At 38.1% G+C, this 18,902-nt stretch overlaps 1 protein-coding gene across 1 annotated transcript; it reads left to right on the plus strand.

The window, feature by feature from the left end:
* Nucleotides 1-850: 850 nt before the first annotated feature.
* Nucleotides 851-12,716, plus strand: LOC121952323 (ADP-ribosylation factor-like protein 8B). Its single transcript, XM_042498917.2, has 7 exons — nucleotides 851-1,123; nucleotides 5,656-5,736; nucleotides 5,962-6,035; nucleotides 8,311-8,404; nucleotides 8,920-8,987; nucleotides 9,942-10,012; nucleotides 10,837-12,716. The coding sequence occupies exons 1-7, from the start codon at nucleotides 1,001-1,003 to the stop codon at nucleotides 10,884-10,886; spliced, it is 561 nt and encodes a 186-aa protein (XP_042354851.1). The 5' UTR covers nucleotides 851-1,000; the 3' UTR covers nucleotides 10,887-12,716.
* The last annotated feature ends 6,186 nt before the right edge of the window (nucleotides 12,717-18,902 follow it).

The following is an 18,902-nucleotide window of genomic DNA, read 5'->3' on the forward strand; positions in this document are numbered from 1 at the left end:
CAATATTTACTACATAAGATGAAGCATTTTGGTATGAAAACCTAATTTAACCAATTATTCTGTATTATAAATATACATATATGCCATTTGTAACAAATTAAACAGCTTGACAATTGGTTGAAAATTCAATTAGTTATGATGATATTCTTCATTCGTAGACGTCTGCCTCCACTGGCAAATCCAGTAAGTAGGAGCGGCTGCCACCGACACAAGATGGCAGCCGCATTGACACATCCTTGAACAGCAGCGGCGAATTTGGCATCTACATGTATGTATCTAAGATCTTATCCCACTTTGCCACTTTTTTTTTTAATTCTTCAAACTTTATTGACATGTTCAATACATAAACTTTCAATGTTTTCAAAGTAAAGGTTGTTTAACAATGTTTCACAATAAAAATAATAATTTAATTGCATAATAAAAACAATGTAGTGGACATGAGGAAACAATACAAAGAAAAAAACCTTTAGGATGGAAAGATGGAATTAAACTGAAATGTGTGGGGGTGTTTTTGTTTTTAATAAGTGTATTTTAAAATCAGTGTCTAAAATATTTATAAACTGAGGTAGTTTTTCCAACCAAATAATTTCATGTACATAACATTTTGCTAAAAAAAGAATTATTTTTCAAAAATGTGCTCCACTCCGTTTTGCTTTTTTTTCCCCTTGGAAGCTTGCTGTCCTCGAGCTAAGAGGCACGTGGTTCAGTCGCATTCAATAGGAAGCCCGTTTTAGCGAACAGTGGAGGTTGTGACTGCCCAAAAACATAAACGTGTCCACACTGAGGTGAAGCCATTGTGGGTGTATCGTGTCAGTGAGGTTCCGCTTTCACTGTGCGCGCTCTCGTGTGGCTCGTGCACTTCTCGGCAGGCACGCGGGGACAGCAACACTTGTCAGTGGATCACATGACATGACAAAGCAGCTAGCTACTTCCTCTGTAGACTGGTCGCCAAATTCACATCCAGACGGCCGCAGAGACTGCGACTACCGTGTCATCCAAGATGCTGGCCCTCATAAACAGGCTTTTGGACTGGTTCAGGTCCCTGTTTTGGAAAGAAGAGATGGAGCTGACGCTGGTGGGACTTCAGTACTCCGGAAAAACCACATTCGTCAATGTGATTGCAGTAAGTAGCTAGCAGACAAGCAGTGTCAGTGCGGGCCCAGGCTAATACCTGGGAGAGGCTGTGGACGAAGCGTAAATACAAATTAAGTCTAATGACCACAACGTTTATCTGTTGTTGTTCCAAAATACTTAAAGTGTGGGTCCATTTTCAAAACTAATATCGTTGCGGTACTAACACTGTATTTGACTCAGTTGTTGTTTGGCTAACTTAGCTAGAGTGACGAAGTTCTTGGTATGACTGTGCGCTTACTTGTGAAAGCGGTCATGTGAACGGTGTTGTCACGGCTCTGTAATAGCTGCCGGTGTGTCAACATGTACGATGTGTAGAGGACACGGACCACTAGTTAACTTTGTAAACAGTCTGTGTGGTCGACGTCATCTAGCAAGAGAATATAGGCGGAAGAGGCCTGGAGCCATCGCAGCCGCAGGCTGCCAGCTACCTGTGTTATTACAATCAGCGGTGGATATGAAGGACCTGAAATACATACTTGAGTAAAATTACAGATATCGTACCAGGAAATGACTTCGATTGAAATTAAAGTCACCAATTAGAATATTACTTGGGTAGAAGTCTTAAGTATCCGATGTTTACTGTATTTATGTATCAATACTAAATTTATCAAAGTAAATGTACATAAGTACAAGTAACCTACGTTTAAGAAAAATGGCAATAAAGTCACCTTGTACCTTGTAAATGCTGGTAATAAAAAAGCAAGAAGTCAGAATTTTTAGGACTATAAATGACTTATTGTTTGTAACATGTAAACCACCTAAAAATTAGAGAATGCATTACATTTAAAGTAGGGCTGGGCAGTATGGCCTTGAGATAATATCACAATATTTTTGGGCCATATCACAGTACACGGTATACTGTATATCATAACCTTTTAAATCTCCTCAAAAGCTTCATAAATGTATAAATAAACCGGGCAACTAAACCAAATGGCACAATATGACGGAATATGTAGATATTGATACTGTGACAATATTTTATGGATGATAATTTGTATTTGGACAAAATATTAACACAGTGAGATTTTTGATTATCATCAGTAATGTGGATTAAATGACTTGAAAGAAAAAGAAAATGACATCGCTTTACTGCAGCCTTTAAAATCAGGAAAAGACAACACTTGTTTCATATCACAATATGACGATATCCAAAATCCCAGATGGTATGTGGTCTCATATCAGGGTAACGATATGTATCGTGTATATTGTGGAGCCCTAATTTAAAGATAAACAAGGTGTTTCTTACAACTAACAGGATTTAAAGAACAAAATCCAGATTTCATTTCCTCCCATCGTCTCATTCGTACGTCCATCCCTTCCTTCGCTATTTTGTAGTAAGTAATATGCTAAGTAGGGGTTGACTGATATTGTTTTTTCAGGGACTATAGGATAGGATTATTAGTAGTTAATGAGACCGATACCTGATATTTGAAATCAATTTGCATTTACAAAAAAAATGAAAATCTTTCCGTCAATATTTAGAATATAATAAGCTCCAACAAAAAACTTTGTTTAAATACCTTTGGCAAATGTTTAAATCAAAACTGAAATGTTCAACATGTACAGCAAGTTCCCAGCAACTTTTTTTTGTAAAGTCAAGTAAAAATTTAACAAAAAAATGAATAAATGAAAAAAAGCTCCCCAAGCTTTTATAAAGTAAAAGTTCAACCTATGCTGACACTTTGTTTGCACTTTTTAATTTTATTGGCGATCATTAGATTAAAATACCTATACAGGAATACCAAATATCTGTCCCAATAATCATCCAGGCCGATAGTCTGTTGACCGTTAATTCTCAGGGGAAATGTAGTGGGGTAAAAGTATACATTTTATTTAGGACATGTAGTGGAATAAAAATGAAAGACGACAGAAATATAAAAACACAACTAAAGTACAGATACACCTAAAGTACTGTAACAAAGTATTAATACTTTTTTACATTACACTACTGATTAGAATAATAGATGTATGGCTAGATCTGCTTGTAATATTATATGTCAAGCCTGCATAACTGAATTAATTATTTGAGTTACTGTTTATACCTCTTCCTATTAGAAATATGAAACTGCTGTTTTGTGGTCTATATTTATGGCACATTGTTATATAGTGTTAAAACTTTATATGATACCTTCTTTATTTGTTTGACCTCAATGAAAAATCTGATCGTACTTAAAATAACCTTAAAATCGCCTTGAAAAGGGGAAGTAAATATAGCTATTGATCTCAATGTATGTTTACTTCATATCTAATTTTTGGGTTTACTTAAATTTCGCTGTATTTACTTAATTTAACATTTAGTTAATGAAGTTGTTGCAACTGATTAATGACAAGTGGAACTACTTTGTCCTTTTGTAAGTCTTAGCAACTTCAGTGAACTAAGTTAGTCTGACTTAAACTGGTCACCACAAAGAGGATTTTGCCAATAATGAAGTTACGAGATATGCAAGTTCTGTTTTGTAACCATATCTAAGAATATACAAATATGACTGGTTAGTTTGCAATCAGCACAACACCACTTTATAGCACAGGAAACTTGGTTTACCAAAGTTGCTAAAAGAAAGATTGTCAGATTTGTGACACTTGTCAGATTTTACGGTTTGATGTTTGATGTTTTGATGTTTATCTTGCTCAGTCTGCTTCAGCCTTGGATGGGTGTGGGGTTATATTCTGTGCTCCAGTGTTGTTTATGTCTGTGTTACTAGTTTACAGATCACATTGCAGTTTTAACAAGTCAAGTCAGGCCACAGTTTTCCTTCTTTCCTGGAGTAATCTCAAGTATAAATAATTTTTCCGGGTCTGTTGAGGTCGTGTCAGCTGATTTGTGATTAGTGAACAAAGCTACCCTCGCTTTCCAAGACTCTTGGACTGGGCCCAGGCCGTGCATGAGCCATTGAAAGGAAGGCTATTAAAGTTGTCTGGCATATTTGAATTTACTCCAAATCTTTTCCATCAAAGCAGGTTGCACTTGTTTTCGAGTGCAGCCGTACCGCTTTTAGGTTAAATGCATCGTGCGGCATTTTTAATCCTGTGAAGTGGTTGGTTACAAAGCAGTGGTTGGTTGCAAGGAAAAAGAGGGAACAGTCATGATTAATGTGCATGTCAGTTTTCCCGCCTCATTAGTTTATGTATTATGATGTAATGCTATCTTATACCAAACGAGCAGCTGCTGGACAGAGCCGCGATCTGTTTGGACACCAATAAAAGGAAAACTAAAGCGTATATTTAGATAAAGAACGCAAGAAGGGTCATATTCCGTGTGTTTTTGATCCGGTGGAAGGATTTATTTAGTCAAAGTTGCAACAAAGTAATAATATGTTATAGTGTGATTTGCTTGCCTCATGACTCAAATACAACTGACACCAAAGTTTTGCTCCAATGCAGAATTCAAATGCTGTCACTGACTCATGAGCTTCCCTTCTTTTAGAGGTTCCTGGGTTTGATGCAGGAACCTTGATTGGAAGCTATGTTGATGCAAAGATGCCATCATCTTAATGTGATTCATGGAGTTAAAAGACAAGTGTTCCAATTTTGGCTAAAAATGACCTCAAATGACCTGTAATCAAATAATTTCTGTTTACTCTGACCTCATGCACAGAAATGATTCACATCTGCAAGGTTTTCCATGTGCCTTCTCCACAGGATGAAACAGGATGGACTTTGCATGTAGAGTAGTTTTGATTTGGTGATGTAAAGACACTGTGCACAAATATTTGATTTTAACAATTTAAGATTAGTTTATAAAATATGTTATGTTATAAATAAAAGTACCAACATTTTACACAAGCTAACAAGATTAGCAAATAAATCAATCCTTTTAAATCCCCTTTTGAATACAATGAAATAATTTACTTTACTAATTTACTTTACTTAAATACTTAAATGAAGTAATGGCATAATATAATAGTATTGTAACATTTTGTAATAATAAGGTATTGTTATATAATTAAATAAATCAAAGTGGAACCACTGATGCTTTTATTTTGAAGGACCCACTTCATCTTAGGCAGGAAGTGTTGATGTTTGTGCTGTGAACTTGAAGTTTTAGATGTTAGCAGTTAGCAGAAAGTTAACCCTTTAAATCCTGAGCAAACTGTCTCTGTTTCTTCCAAAAAAATTGAAAAAAGGCAATGAGCAGCTTAAGAAGAAATGACCCAAAAATAAGAACGGAATAGGTAAAAAAAAGTATGAAAAAGATTACCTGAAAAAGAAAGAAAGGAAAAAAGAAAGCTAAAATAAGGTAACCTGGGGAAAAAGTGCTTAAAAATGATTTTTGAACATAATTTTCAATTTAAAAAATTACAACTATAAATAAAGCTGTGACGCTTTCTCTAGCTTATTTTTTATGTATTTCTAAATCAACTTATTTCATGCAATCTCTGGGGCATTTCTGGTTTAGTTGCTCATTGCCATTTATTCCCATGTTTTTGAAAGAAATCAAACAATCACCAACTTCATATTTTATTTTCCCTCTGCAGTACTCATTAACATGCCTCTGTCTGTCTTCCATTCGTCCCCCTGCAGTCAGGCCAGTTCAGTGAAGACATGATCCCCACAGTCGGCTTCAACATGCGGAAGGTCACTAAAGGCAATGTGACAATAAAGGTAGGCTAACGAACAAACATGCCTACTGAGTGCTTTCACTGTTGAACTGAATGCCATGCTACTCTGGAGCAGTGCCAGCCCTCAGCCCTCGGCCTTCAGCCTTCAGCAGTCTGCACTGGGGAGCAGTAATGGTGCAATGAGGGCTTTAGAAAGGGAAGGAAATGGTGCGGAGGCCTCTGTCTTGCTTAAGAGTGTATTTTTTTATTCTGCACTTTCTCGCCTCAGATATGGGACATAGGTGGACAGCCTCGCTTCAGAAGCATGTGGGAGCGCTACTGCAGAGGAGTCAATGCTATTGTGTAAGTTTGTGGACATTACAAAGTACAGCACGTGGCCTCTGTGGACACAGATGTACTGTTTGGCTTCCAGAGGTCGCTGGAATCATGGGAGCCTGAACAGAAAGTATAGACCCTTTTAGGGCCAATGTGACGGTATTAGCTGGAGGCAAAACAAAGGAAACTGTACGGAAACACAGGTCTCTTAATCTCCTAATAGACCCTGTTAGGGAAACACTGGTGTCTTAATACACAGATGGCCAGCACAGGGTTGTAGGCTACACTGGAGTCTAAAAATGTCATCTTGTTGTGTTGTTGGGTGCCAGAATAGAAGGAATCATGGCTCAAAACTGACATTTTCTCACATATCAGCCACCACAGCCCGCTCACAAAAACGAAGATACAACTGTTATTAAATGGGATAAATGGAAAGGACTGACAGAGGCGATCATCAAAACCGTAGACTGTACATAAAGACTTTTGTTTCGGCTTCACATTTGGGGAGCTGTCATGCCGTCCATCTTTATATACTTTCTACGATCAGAACAGATACACGTGTATCACTTAAACGGTTTCCTCTGTTTTGTTTTGCTAAAAAAGCTAATGTTTGTCCAATTCACTAAAACGTTCGGGAAGTTTATCCCTCTTAATACCTCATCAATTTCTCATTAGGTGGGCATGATAACCTTTAATACCCATAATATTATTCATCCCGACCAGGGGTCGACCGATACCGGTTTTTCAGGGCTGATACTGATACTGATTATTAGTAGTTGAGACGACTACTGATATTATAAGTTTTCTTCCCAGAATGTTTTTCTCTATAAACATCATCAAAATGTTAAAAGGTTATTTTTTTATTTAGAATTTGGAATATAACAAACTCAAAACTTTGTTTAAATGCTTTTAGCAAATGTTTAATCATATCTGAAACATTACAAAAAGTTCCCTGCAACTTTTTTTTAGAAAATAAAGTCAGATGAAAATTTTAATAAAAAATGAATACATAAAAATAGCTCCCTGAGGGTTTATAAAGTAAGAACCTCTCCCGTGCTGATGCTTTGTTTGCACTTCATAATTCATTGATTTTATCGACAATACGTAAAGTAAAACGGCAATACATATAATCAGCAAAATGCCAAATATCTGTCACAATAATCAGCCAGGCCAATAATCTGTCGCCCCCTATAATCCCTACAAAAGCATGTATTTTTACCTTAATGTGAAGTGTGCGCTGCATTGTCTGCTGTCCTGTCCGCAGGACTCAAAACTCAGTTACATCGTGCTTTTCAAGCCCTGAACGTGACCGTTTAACACACAGTTACAGGCATCCAAGCACTTATCAGTCAGTTTGTCTTGACTGCACAAACCTGTTTTTTTTTAACAGCGAAGTGTAAATGTGCGGCTTCAACCTTCAACAGTCCAGTCAAATCACCCGTCCTCTGAGCGAAAACATACGAGTCGGCCAGTCTGGTCCTGTTGATCACTGTTAACTTAATCAAGTAACGTGCGGCCCCAGACAGTCACTGACCCTTGCTATTCTTTCTCATGTATATATTGTTACTGTGGCTTTGCACACAGATGTATGCTCTTTATTTTTAACGTACTTACTGGATGGTACATTGTAGCATATGCACAGTTATATAGTTTTATTCACGCACTTTACACAGCCAGCACATTACCCTTATTTTAATTTAAATTTGCACAGATCAGAGCTGAGTGTACTTCACATTCACGTTTACACGCTTAGATACTGAGCATATTTATTTATATACCTTTTTAAAGATCTTAATATTTACATACTGTACCAATGTTTGCTCTTACTGTATTTCTATTTTCTATTCGTAATTCTTATTTACTGGTACTGGTGCTTATTCCTACTGCTGTAATTCTCTCTGCAGGCATCAAAACGATTGTAACAAACCTTAATTTCCCCCGGGGATCAATAAAGTATTTCTGATTCTGATTGTGATTCTTACCTGACATATTCAGAGACAGTCGTATATATATATGTTTTTTTTTTTTGGTCATTTTCAAAAACAAACCAAGAAAGCTTACTAGCTAACATCTGTAGATAATTTTTTTTGCCTCCAGCTAAGCCCAGCCCACCAAAAAGCATTATAGCGTTGACTAACAGTAAAAGGGTCTTAATGCAGTACAGTGTGTTTACATTTTGTTTCTCCATGTAATTGTGTTACTGCATGTCATAATAAGAGCAGAAATACCTGGTTTTCACTTTTGACTTTTGATGCATGTATTTTAACGCTACCAATCTGTTGTGTTTTTTTCCTCCTTACAGTTACATGGTGGATGCAGCAGACCGAGAGAAGATAGAAGCTTCCAGAAATGAACTGCACAACCTTTTAGACAAACCACAACTACAAGGAATTCCTGTAAGAGGACACTTGTGGTCTCTGGCCCCAAACTTCCTGATGTTGCAGCCTCACCTTGCTCAGCTCATCACATTGATTTCTAAAGGGTCTTGTGACTCTGATCATAAGCAGGAATCAAACTCATAATTAGTCATCGCTGCAACTAAAAGCTCGCGGTGACTCAGGCTGGATCAAACACAGAGTGGTCATTTGAGGCCAAGCCAGCTTTTTTTTTTTTTTAATGAGATTTTAACATCCAAGCAGGCAGGATAATTGACTTGACAGGGCTTGATTTGATATATTGATAGGCTTCCAGCTGCTGTGACTCGACACCACACACACACACACACACACACACACACACACACACACACACAGAGTGTATTTTTCCCTTACAGTAAGGATTCTGTGATGGACAAAGCACATTGCTGAGAGAAATGGTTTAAACTGTCTGACCACACTGTGGGATAATGCTGATACATTGCTGTTCGGGATATTGATCAACTCTTTCTCTCTTTTTTTTGGTAATCTTTCAGGTGCTAGTACTGGGCAACAAGCGAGACCTGCCCAACGCACTCGATGAGAAGCAGCTCATTGAAAAAATGTGAGTCTCTTTGTTGATAATCCTGCACAAACTCCAGAACTTACTCAAAGTTTAAGTATTATATCCAGTCATAAATACTGCGTGATAAACCAGTGTCAAGAGGAGTATTAGTCAGCTGCAATACATTAAATCATACACTGTAAGATCAAAAATATGTGCACATGGGTATCCACATTCCTGTGTTTAAACTAAAATACTTCAATAATTTATAACTATTCCCAGAGGAATAGATGCTGCTGGCAGCAACATATTTATGCAATAGTTTTCAAATGACCCATCACAGACTTCCAGCAACACAGTGGATGAATCATTGACTCGGTCAGGAAAACGGTTTTAATTTAGCGATATCTGAAGGTAAAGGTGAAGTGTGTAACACAAGGACACTCAACTTTGTTTGGAGGGCACTTTTCAAAATAAAAGGAGGCCAGGGGCCATTTGCAGGAGCTCCATACATGCTTTTAGGATTTAAGGACGTTTCTAGGATTTTGAGGACAGTTCTATATTTTTGGGTTGTTTCTAGGACTTAAGAACATTTCTAGGGCTGTAGGATTTTAATAGGATTTTAGTACAGTTTTTAATATTTCTGGGATTTCAGGATGTGTCTAGGGTTTTTGGACATTTCTGGGGTTTTTGGACATTTCTGGGGTTTTTGGACATTTCTAGGATTTTAAAAATACGCATCAGTAACCGTTTAACCCTTTGAAACCTGGATCAGCATCAGTTTTCTTGTGCTGTGTTTAGTTGCATTTCACAAGCATTTAAACATCTAAAAGCAGAGAAAATGGGTTTCTTAAAAAAAAAGGTATATAAAGGCAACTGACAGCTAACCCCAAGAAATTTCCCACAAAATGGAAAAAAAGAAGTAAGATGTAACAAGTAAATTTTTTTTAAATCCACGTAAACACACGACTAATTGTAATTTGTACTCAAAGGTTTCATGTTTCCTTTTTTCAGGAATCTATCTGCCATTCAGGACCGAGAGATCTGCTGCTATTCTGTCTCCTGCAAAGAGAAAGATAATATAGGTAAGAACACTTGAGAGTTTCAATTATTCCACATGCAACAGGTGCAATTTATTTAACCCTTAGAGACCGCATGGCACATTTTATGTGCGTTTCATTCCTCTTTTTTTAAATAATTTTGGCTGTGTTCAGGAATATGACATACACTTTGGCAAGATTGTGTGTTTTTGTTTAATCTTGGGATTTCCAGCTCAGCTCCTACAATAAGCCTAAAATACACCGTGGAAACTAAATTGTTACATTAATACTGTTAAGTGGAAAAAAATGCTCCCTGAAACCCATTCAAACTGACATTTTTGACACTACATCCATCAAAGCATAAAAACAGGCACTGTCTTATTCTGGGCTTTAATTTATGTAATTTATTCACTTTTATTATTTACATATTTGTCATATGGAGAAAATCCATGCTTTTTCCACTGGGTGCACTGTCACAATCAATGTTGCTGCAGATCAGTGACATATTGCAGACTGTGATTTAAAAAAATAAATAAATAAATAATGTATCTATGATTAGGACTAATGGTTAAAAACATAAACTCAGTGAAAGCAGAAAATCATATTAATGTATAATACTTTTTATAGCCTGATTTGAAAGTGCATTCTGTGTGCAGAGCAATATGTGTGTGAGTATTTGACACTGCACAAAAAAATAATATTTTTATTTTTTTATATTTTTTAAAGCTTGATTTTGAAAAGCGCATTTTGTACGCCAAGCAATACAAGTGTGTGTGTAATATTAAAGCGGGCATATTAACCCTAAGGGTTAATATGTAGGCCTGCTGAAGTTATTAAAATGTTTTAATACCCCCCCCCCCCCGTTTCAGATATCACGCTGCAGTGGCTCATCCAGCATTCAAAGTCACGGAGAAGCTGAAAACGAAGCCCCGCCTCCCCGCGCCTCGGCCGCAGCTCTGGCCTAAGCCCCGCCCCTCCCTCCCTAATGGTCACGGGACCTCGACAGCCATCCTTCTCCACTGCCTCTGTGAAGTAATCCAGCTATCTGCTCACTACCGTCACCACCTGCATCACTCAGTACACTACCATAGATGTGCAGCCCCTGTACAGCACCACCGCCCTCCCAACTATCCGGAGTCTTGAAAACTTGTCAGTACTGTGCTAGAAGGTGGATTGTCCATACCCATCATGCCTTATCGACGCTCATTATGGACATGCTTTGTGTCTTTAATTTATTTTATTTTATTTTTTTTTTGCTTGTGTTCCCTTCGACAAGCATCTAAAGACGTTATAGTGTGCTTTTTTTCCCCCGGCGACACTAAAACAAACCTCCTTTAATCACACATTTAAACATTTCTGTTGCTTGTCCACACCCGGTGTTTACGTGACGAGGTCGTGATTGTAGTTTTTAAGGTATTTGCCAAATGATGACGGTAGCTCGTGCTCAATACTTTGAATTCCTGATCACAGCGTAGCCTGCATTTGATTTGCCGGCGTATATCTATTTTATTACTCAAGTCAAAGTTTACACATGATGTAATGACGCATCCAAGGTGAGACTGTGAGCGGTTGTGGTGTCTGAGGCAAAATCCGAAGAGTTTTTTTTTTTAAAGTGCCTTTGGCTCAGCGAGTGTTCCAATCAGACAGTTGTTGCCCAACGCGACTCCTAACCCACTATTATAAATTGGTACAGACACAGCAGAAATCCCTTGATTACACTTAACCCCCCTGACAATCCCGTTTTATGTTCCGTAATCTCATAAACACATCATGATGTCTGAGAAAAGACGATGAAAAACGAGGAGTGATGCAAGGTCAATGAGAAAATGTTACATTTGGGTAATCTGAATGCTGTCTCACCTGTAGCCGGTGACACTTTTATGTAGCTTGAAACTTTTTTCTTGCAGTTTCTCAGGTTGTTAAAGGATTTTTTGTTTCTTAAAATTGTCTGATCGCGGTATGGGTGTGCCCGTGAATCTGTTCCACAATCCCTGTTTAGTTGCGGGTTGGATAACAGAAAGCCAGTGTTAGTCACGATGACGGAGCTTATACGGAGAACAGAAGACTCCTTTAGTTCAAAGCGTTGGGTGCTTGATGTCAACCATGCCTTTGCCCACGCCCGTGTCTGGGTCCTAATGTCTTTTCGTGGAAGCCTTAGCAGCCTAAAGACAGCGCTGTGTTCTCTGTATTGAATGATTTCCTTTCAGCGACAAGACAATTATTTCTCCCGGGTTTGATCTCTGTATATTAATCTGCTCCTTGCTTGGCCAGTGCATCTTGATCTTTTTTTTTGTCTGTGTGTGTGTGTGTGTGTGAGTGTTGCTGGATCAGGGCGAGTTATCCCCTCTGCTACGGCGCTGTATGTTCACAGCTTCTGCATCTCACCGTCACGTTTTCTACAAATCCACCGCGCGTTCTGTCACCTCACATGTTGTTCTGTGTCTGTTGGTGATCGTCGTAAACCTCCTCCCCAAAAAGTGTCGATTGTTGGGACCACAGCAGCAGTGAGGGGCTGTAAAAAAAGATTTAAAAAAATTTGGGTGACTGTGTGGGTAATTTGGGGAAAGCTTTGTTACCTGTGTAATAATATAGTCTATTTGCAATTTGTATGTGCATGTGCTGAACTTATTCACATTCAATTGCAGACTTTGTAAATAAGATTAGCATTTTTATTCCAACAATGAGCTCCTGTAGATGTCATGCATTCTTTCCCTGTGATTGCTAATAAATTTGTTTTTATTTTTAAGGATTTTTCAAGTGTTGGGGTCCAAATTTCTTTCGAAAAGAGTCATTTTAGTTTGTCACCACTAGGTGGAAGCAGGGGACTGTGGGAAGATGATGGGAAAGGATGCGAGCTTCAGAGTCTTTACACTCTGTAAACCTGGGATACTCTTTTTGTTTTGCTTGATGGCCACTTTTACGAAAATAACAGGAGGCAGCAGCCACATACACGTTTCTGGGATTTTAGGACATTTGTAGGACTTCAAGATATATGTAGGGTTTAGGACCTTTTATAGGGCTTTAGGACTTTTCCAGGATTTAAGGGTGTTTCCAGGTTTTTAGGGTGTCTCAGGATGTTTCTTAGATTTCAAGACATTTCTATGATTTTGGGAAGTTTATAGGATTCTAGGACATTTCTAGATTTTTAGGATGTTTTGAGGGTTTTTTTTGCATGTCTTAGGACATTTGTCAAATTTCAGGATATTTTTTAGGATTCTGGGACATTCCTTGGATTTCAGGAAATTTTAGGATTTTAGGACCTTTCTTGGATATGGGGAAATCAGGATTTTTGTGCTTTTCTAGGTTTTTAGAATGTTCCACGGATTTCAGGACATTTTTAGAAATTTAGGATTTTCCTAAGACTTTGGGGACGTTTCTAGGATTTCAGTAGCCTGGCAAGACCATCCTGATCATGTGAACTCAAAATTCTGTTTGTCTTTCTATCTCAGTCTGGACTTTCTGCAAACCCAAACAAATTTCAGTGGGCGGAAGTTACTTGCTTTGACAGACAGACTCCTTCAGCCAATCCTGATGTTAGCATTAACGTCGCCTCCTACACAAATATGTTGTCGGTCAGACAGTAACAATACATATTCAGTTTGTTTAAATTTACCCTGTGAGTGTGAATAGCCAAAAGACTATGAACATTGTATCTGTCTGGGGGATCATCTTCATCACCAACAGAGCCAGTTGATAAATCAAGTTTTTGCCATATCCAGTCAGAAAAACGACAAAAAAGTCCTCTGAGAAACTGTGAGTAATTCCTCTTGTTGTTGTTTAATTGTTGATATCGACTCTATTGATGAATCAACTTCACTTATCGCTATGTTTACTCTACTAATGCTAAAGTTAGCACTTGTTGCTGCTGGAGCCCCCAAAACAGTGGCCTGCATGCTACGTCATCAACTGTAACGCAGTCCCTGATTGGCTGCGGACATTTTCAGCTACAGAGCAGATCCCTGATTGGCCTGGTTTGACTGTAGTGGATTGAAATTTATATCTATGAGTCCAAGTAATGAGTCACTTGTTGCAGTCCAAGTCAAGTTGGAAGTCTTTTTTTTTTTGTCTTAAGTCATCAAAATTGTGAGTCATTTGTGAACTTGAGACTGATTCCAGCCTTTTTTTTTAGCAGTTGTAACACTAGTCATAACTTGAAACTTCACAGCACCTTCATCCACAAATCATTTCTTAAGGAGGAGCTCATCAGGCGTCTGCACCCACAGTTCCCTGGATCATTCCCATATGCAGGCTGCCTTTGTGGATAGATAAGAGCTCTGTGTTTCACATTATGTTTCGTACAGATCCCACAATAGATGATTAACACCTCCTCAGCGTTTCTTGGCAGAGTAACGGCTATTATGCAGAGAAATGTAACACGTTGCCTCGCAGGATGTTAAGAGAAGCGCAGGGAGTGTGTCACAAACTGGGGGGCAATAAAGCGAGCCGTGCTCTCACAGCTGGAGCTGCACGGAGCCGCCGCAGAGAGGAGGCCTGTGCTGCTAGAGCAAGAACACCTTAATTAATCTCATTTCTTTAAAGCACCTTTTATTGAGCAGCTGCTGCCATTTATTGTATGCAGGGCTGCAGTTAGAACGTGTGGACAGATCGAGGTGTTATCTGATGAACTGCATGGATCAGCGGAGACCGTAACGTGTGTGTCCGCATGGGAACTTCATATGCATGCGTGTGGTTTACACAACCGCGAGGGATTAAATAGTGGCTCCAAACCTGCCATGGGGATTTATGTGAGGAGGTCACGGAGAAGACCCCAAGGTGTGACAGACTATTAATGTCGTTACACTCCATTACCAATGAGCTTATTAGGTAATACAACATGTTTTTGCACCTACCACTTGTCACAACGGAGCTATTTGCATTTCTTACGTGTCCGACCGCGTTGGTCGGCCCCATGAATGACCATTCATCACCGTAATTACAAGCTATAAATTGAATGGAGTATTTGTCAGGATATGATTCACTCCCTCATAGATGTAACTCTGATTTATTTCAAAACCCTGGGCGGAAGGCAATGGAAGAAGAAATAACCCAAAAATTACTTAAAATACAAGAAAGTTACCTGGAAATTTTTCAAATAAATAGATTAGTAAAATAAAACATACATTAAAAAATAAAACATGGAAATAACCTGGGGAAAAAAATTTAAATATTTTTTAAAAAACCAACAAAATTTTAAATATGTCATTATGATAATCATAACTGTACCATGGCTTTCTTCTTTTTTTTAAAGAATTTTTTCAGGATCTACTAATTTGTGAAACATTTCTTACCAAGTTGCTCATTGCCTTTTTTCCCCATGTTTTTGAAAGAAATCGCACCAATTTGCGCCGGGTTCAAAGGTTTAAAAACTGGTGTCTGAAAGCAGCACAAGGAAAGTGATGTCGATCCAGGGGTTAAATTATGAAAACCAGATCGAGATAAGCACACCCATTCTGGAAACTAACTGACACTAAACAGAACTGAAAACAAAACTTTTAAACAAAGACAAAACAGAAAAAGTAACAAAAATTAGTGTTTTTCATCACAACTATCTATTCAGCTTCCTGTCTATGGGATGCCTGCTTGTCTAATGCACGTTGTTTAATGATGAAACTTCCTTTGCTGACATAGACTGCTTCCACTCCTCTCCTCTCTCCTGCAAACAGCCCTGGACAGTCTCACCCAATGCTCAGTTTAAGAAGGCTGCATTTTCCTTTTGTTAAATATTCCAAAAGAGCTGTAACAAGCCAACACATTACACCCAGTTCATGAATAATCATTTCTTTTACACATCCTGTGAATAATTTTTTTTTACATTTTTTTACAGGGAGAAAATGTTTATTGTCTGTCAAACCAAAGACTTGGACTTTTTTTTTCTAATAGCGTATGGTTGTGTGTGTGTGTGTGTGTGTGTGTGTGTGTGTGTGTGTGTGTGTGTGTGTGTGTGTGTGTGTGTGTGTGCGCGCGCACGCACATGTGTGCACATCTGGGCTTTATTGCGCATTCCCATTTGCCGTCTCCTCTCTCTAATTTCCCTCATAAGCCTACAGGGTTACTACACATTTTCTGTATTAAAATTATATTATTTATCATACTTTTCCAAACTGAAATTACTAGACTTTTTCCAGAATTTTTAAACCATATTTTACATCTGAGCATTAAATAGCAGGATGTTTATTATGTAGATGAATAGTTTTAAAATCCAACTGATAACATGTATGCTGTGGCAGTTGGTCGGCGCCCCACGTACAAAAGCTGTGTCCTCACTGCAGCAGCCGCAGGTTCGACTCCAACATGTGGCCCTTTGCTTGCTTGTCTTCCTCTCTCTCTCCCTCTTTCATGCTACACCTGTCCGATCTGGACGCCCCGTGTGCAAAGGCAATGTCCTTGCTGCAGCAGCAGCCTGTTCACTTCCTTTGCTGCATGTCACCCCCCCATTTACATTCTGTCCTGTCAAATAAAGGCAAAAATTGTAAAAAAAAAAAAAAAAAAAAAAATTTAAAAAAAAATGGAGACAACAATAAACCCATAATAATAATAATCATAATATGTATGTATGTTATATTCTAACTATATATGCTATTATGTTGCCAAATAACTAAGGATGAGTGAGCGCACCATTATCTGTATCTGTATCTGTTCAGTCAGCTAAATTATCTGTATCCGTATCTGTGCTCCGAATGGGCGAAGTTTACATTGCAAATGGGTGGCACCAAACTCCGAAGTGTCTGTATCTACTATTTATTAGAAAACTATTCACTGAACAATCTCAGAATTGAGCCTTAGATCATTTTTGATTACAAGACGCTGAACATAGTTACCAAAATAAGGATTCCCTGTCATCACAGGTATGGGTATTGACACGTTTTATTCAGATGAAACTAAATAAACAAAATTTTAAAAAATAAATAAATAAACTGATACCTGATACCCTGATACTTATCCAAACCTTGAAATGACTAAAATCAAATTCCATGCTTTTCCATCCTGCATTAGAAATAAACTGTTGAAATTTTCCAGACAGGCCTGTATAAATATTCAGTCCACTTGCAGCATTTAAACTTTAAGATCACGATGTTTATGATGTACGGCATTTACAGTTCACCCACAGAGCATCTCACGAAATCCCCAAGCTGCAAACATGTGGCTCTCAAGGTGAAGGTCTTTTCATGTCTGATTTACAGCATCTGCATCAGTACGAGTTTCAAACAGCAAGATATTAAATCTAAAATTCAGCAGAGGATTACAAAGCAGAGGCCGCTTGACTTGGATAAATCTGAACTTTCTACAAAGTGTTCTGCTCACTTTTTATTCTCCAATATGTGAATTCATATTTGAGACATGATTTCATATGAGCCCTTGTGTTTATTTACCGCTGTTTGCCATTAAGTCCTCTTTGTTCATGTGACGGTAATGACATCAGAGCACCACTGTCTTAGCTAAGCTCACTGTGGGGTCATTTGTCCCGGGATCTTAAAGCATCTGTTTCACGACACATAAATAAGTTGTTCCAAAGCTGTTAAACTATAGTTTGGGGATTAGAGGCTTGAAGTCCCAGCATCAACAGGCATCTGCAAACACTTCATTCAGGTCCCCGTGTGGACCATAATTTGGCACTAATCACTGCGTGTGGAATGTCACATGATTCATACAAGGGTGCATGGCACATATCACATCCCTGACTGCTCTACACCCTGGAAACTGCAGATGCTGACATGCACACACACCCCTGCAACAGTCCCACTTAAGGCTCCATAGAGACGATACATTCCTCCACTTAGCTGCTTTACCATTCATCTTTTTAGGTGCAGATTTGAAACGTATTTCTTAACATGCATGATTTGTTTTTAACCCTTTGAAACCTGGAGCAACATCACTTTTCTTTTCTTTCTTGTGTTCTCTTGTCTTGAGGTAGCCTATTTAAACCTATAAAAACAGAAAATTAGTTGAGTTAGGAAATTAATTTTAAGGAGCAGGGGGAAAATGTCTGGGTGAAAGAAAGCTATAGAAAAACCATATTTATATATATTTATTATTTGCATGTTTAAAATTATTATATTACAAAATAATTGTACTTTTTAAGCACTTTTTTCCAGGTCATTTCGTCTTTCATTTTTTTACTAATTCAAATTTCTGGCTTTTTTTTTTTTTCAATTATGCCCACCCAAATATAAGGGCAAAAACGCATGAGACCCCTTATTTATTTTTCTTTTTATTGTTATTATTATTATTATACATTTACAATGTATTCTTTCGTTCCTTTTAGTGTTATTTTTAAAATTTTCACCACCACATAATCCAAGCCCTTTTACCTGTGTCTCCGGCCCCTTACGCCCCTCTTAACCAATTAACATAATGCTTTCTTATTTCTACCCACCTTTAACTCCCTATTTATACTTCTTAAGGACAAAAAGGAGATTTTAACAAGTAAATAACTTTTAAACGCCCGTGTCCATGCCCTTGGAGCATCCTTTTAGAATGCTGTGTTTTTATCTTTACCTAACCCTAACCAATCCCAACCAGCAAAGGCAAGGAATGCTAGCCAGTCACTCACGCCACCTTACACTGTAAAATTCAACATGTTGATTTTACTTTTAAAAAAAGTCCACAAAGCAGATTGCCTTGAAAAATGTAAGTAAATACAGCTGTTAGTTTTATTATGTTTACTTTATTTCTACCATTATGGTCATAGATCCACAGAGATCCAAAATCCAGGTCCCAGGTTTCTTTGCTAATCAGGAGCTATTGTGTGCAGCTGTGATGTTCTCCTCAGCTGCTGCAGTCCGCTGCTGGGAGGTTATACAGGGAGGTTGGCTTTTCTCTGCTCAGTTGGTTGTGTGTCTTCAGAGAGTCAACACCTGCAGTTGGCTTTCTGTGTTTTTTGTTTTGTGTGGAAATCTGAGTTGAGTGTGTGTTGGAAGTGTGATTCTTTATTTGT

Source organism: Plectropomus leopardus, chromosome 2 (assembly GCF_026936395.1).
Source record: "Plectropomus leopardus strain MGB_pleo_1.0 chromosome 2, ASM2693639v1, whole genome shotgun sequence".
Lineage (NCBI taxonomy): Eukaryota > Metazoa > Chordata > Actinopteri > Perciformes > Serranidae > Plectropomus > Plectropomus leopardus.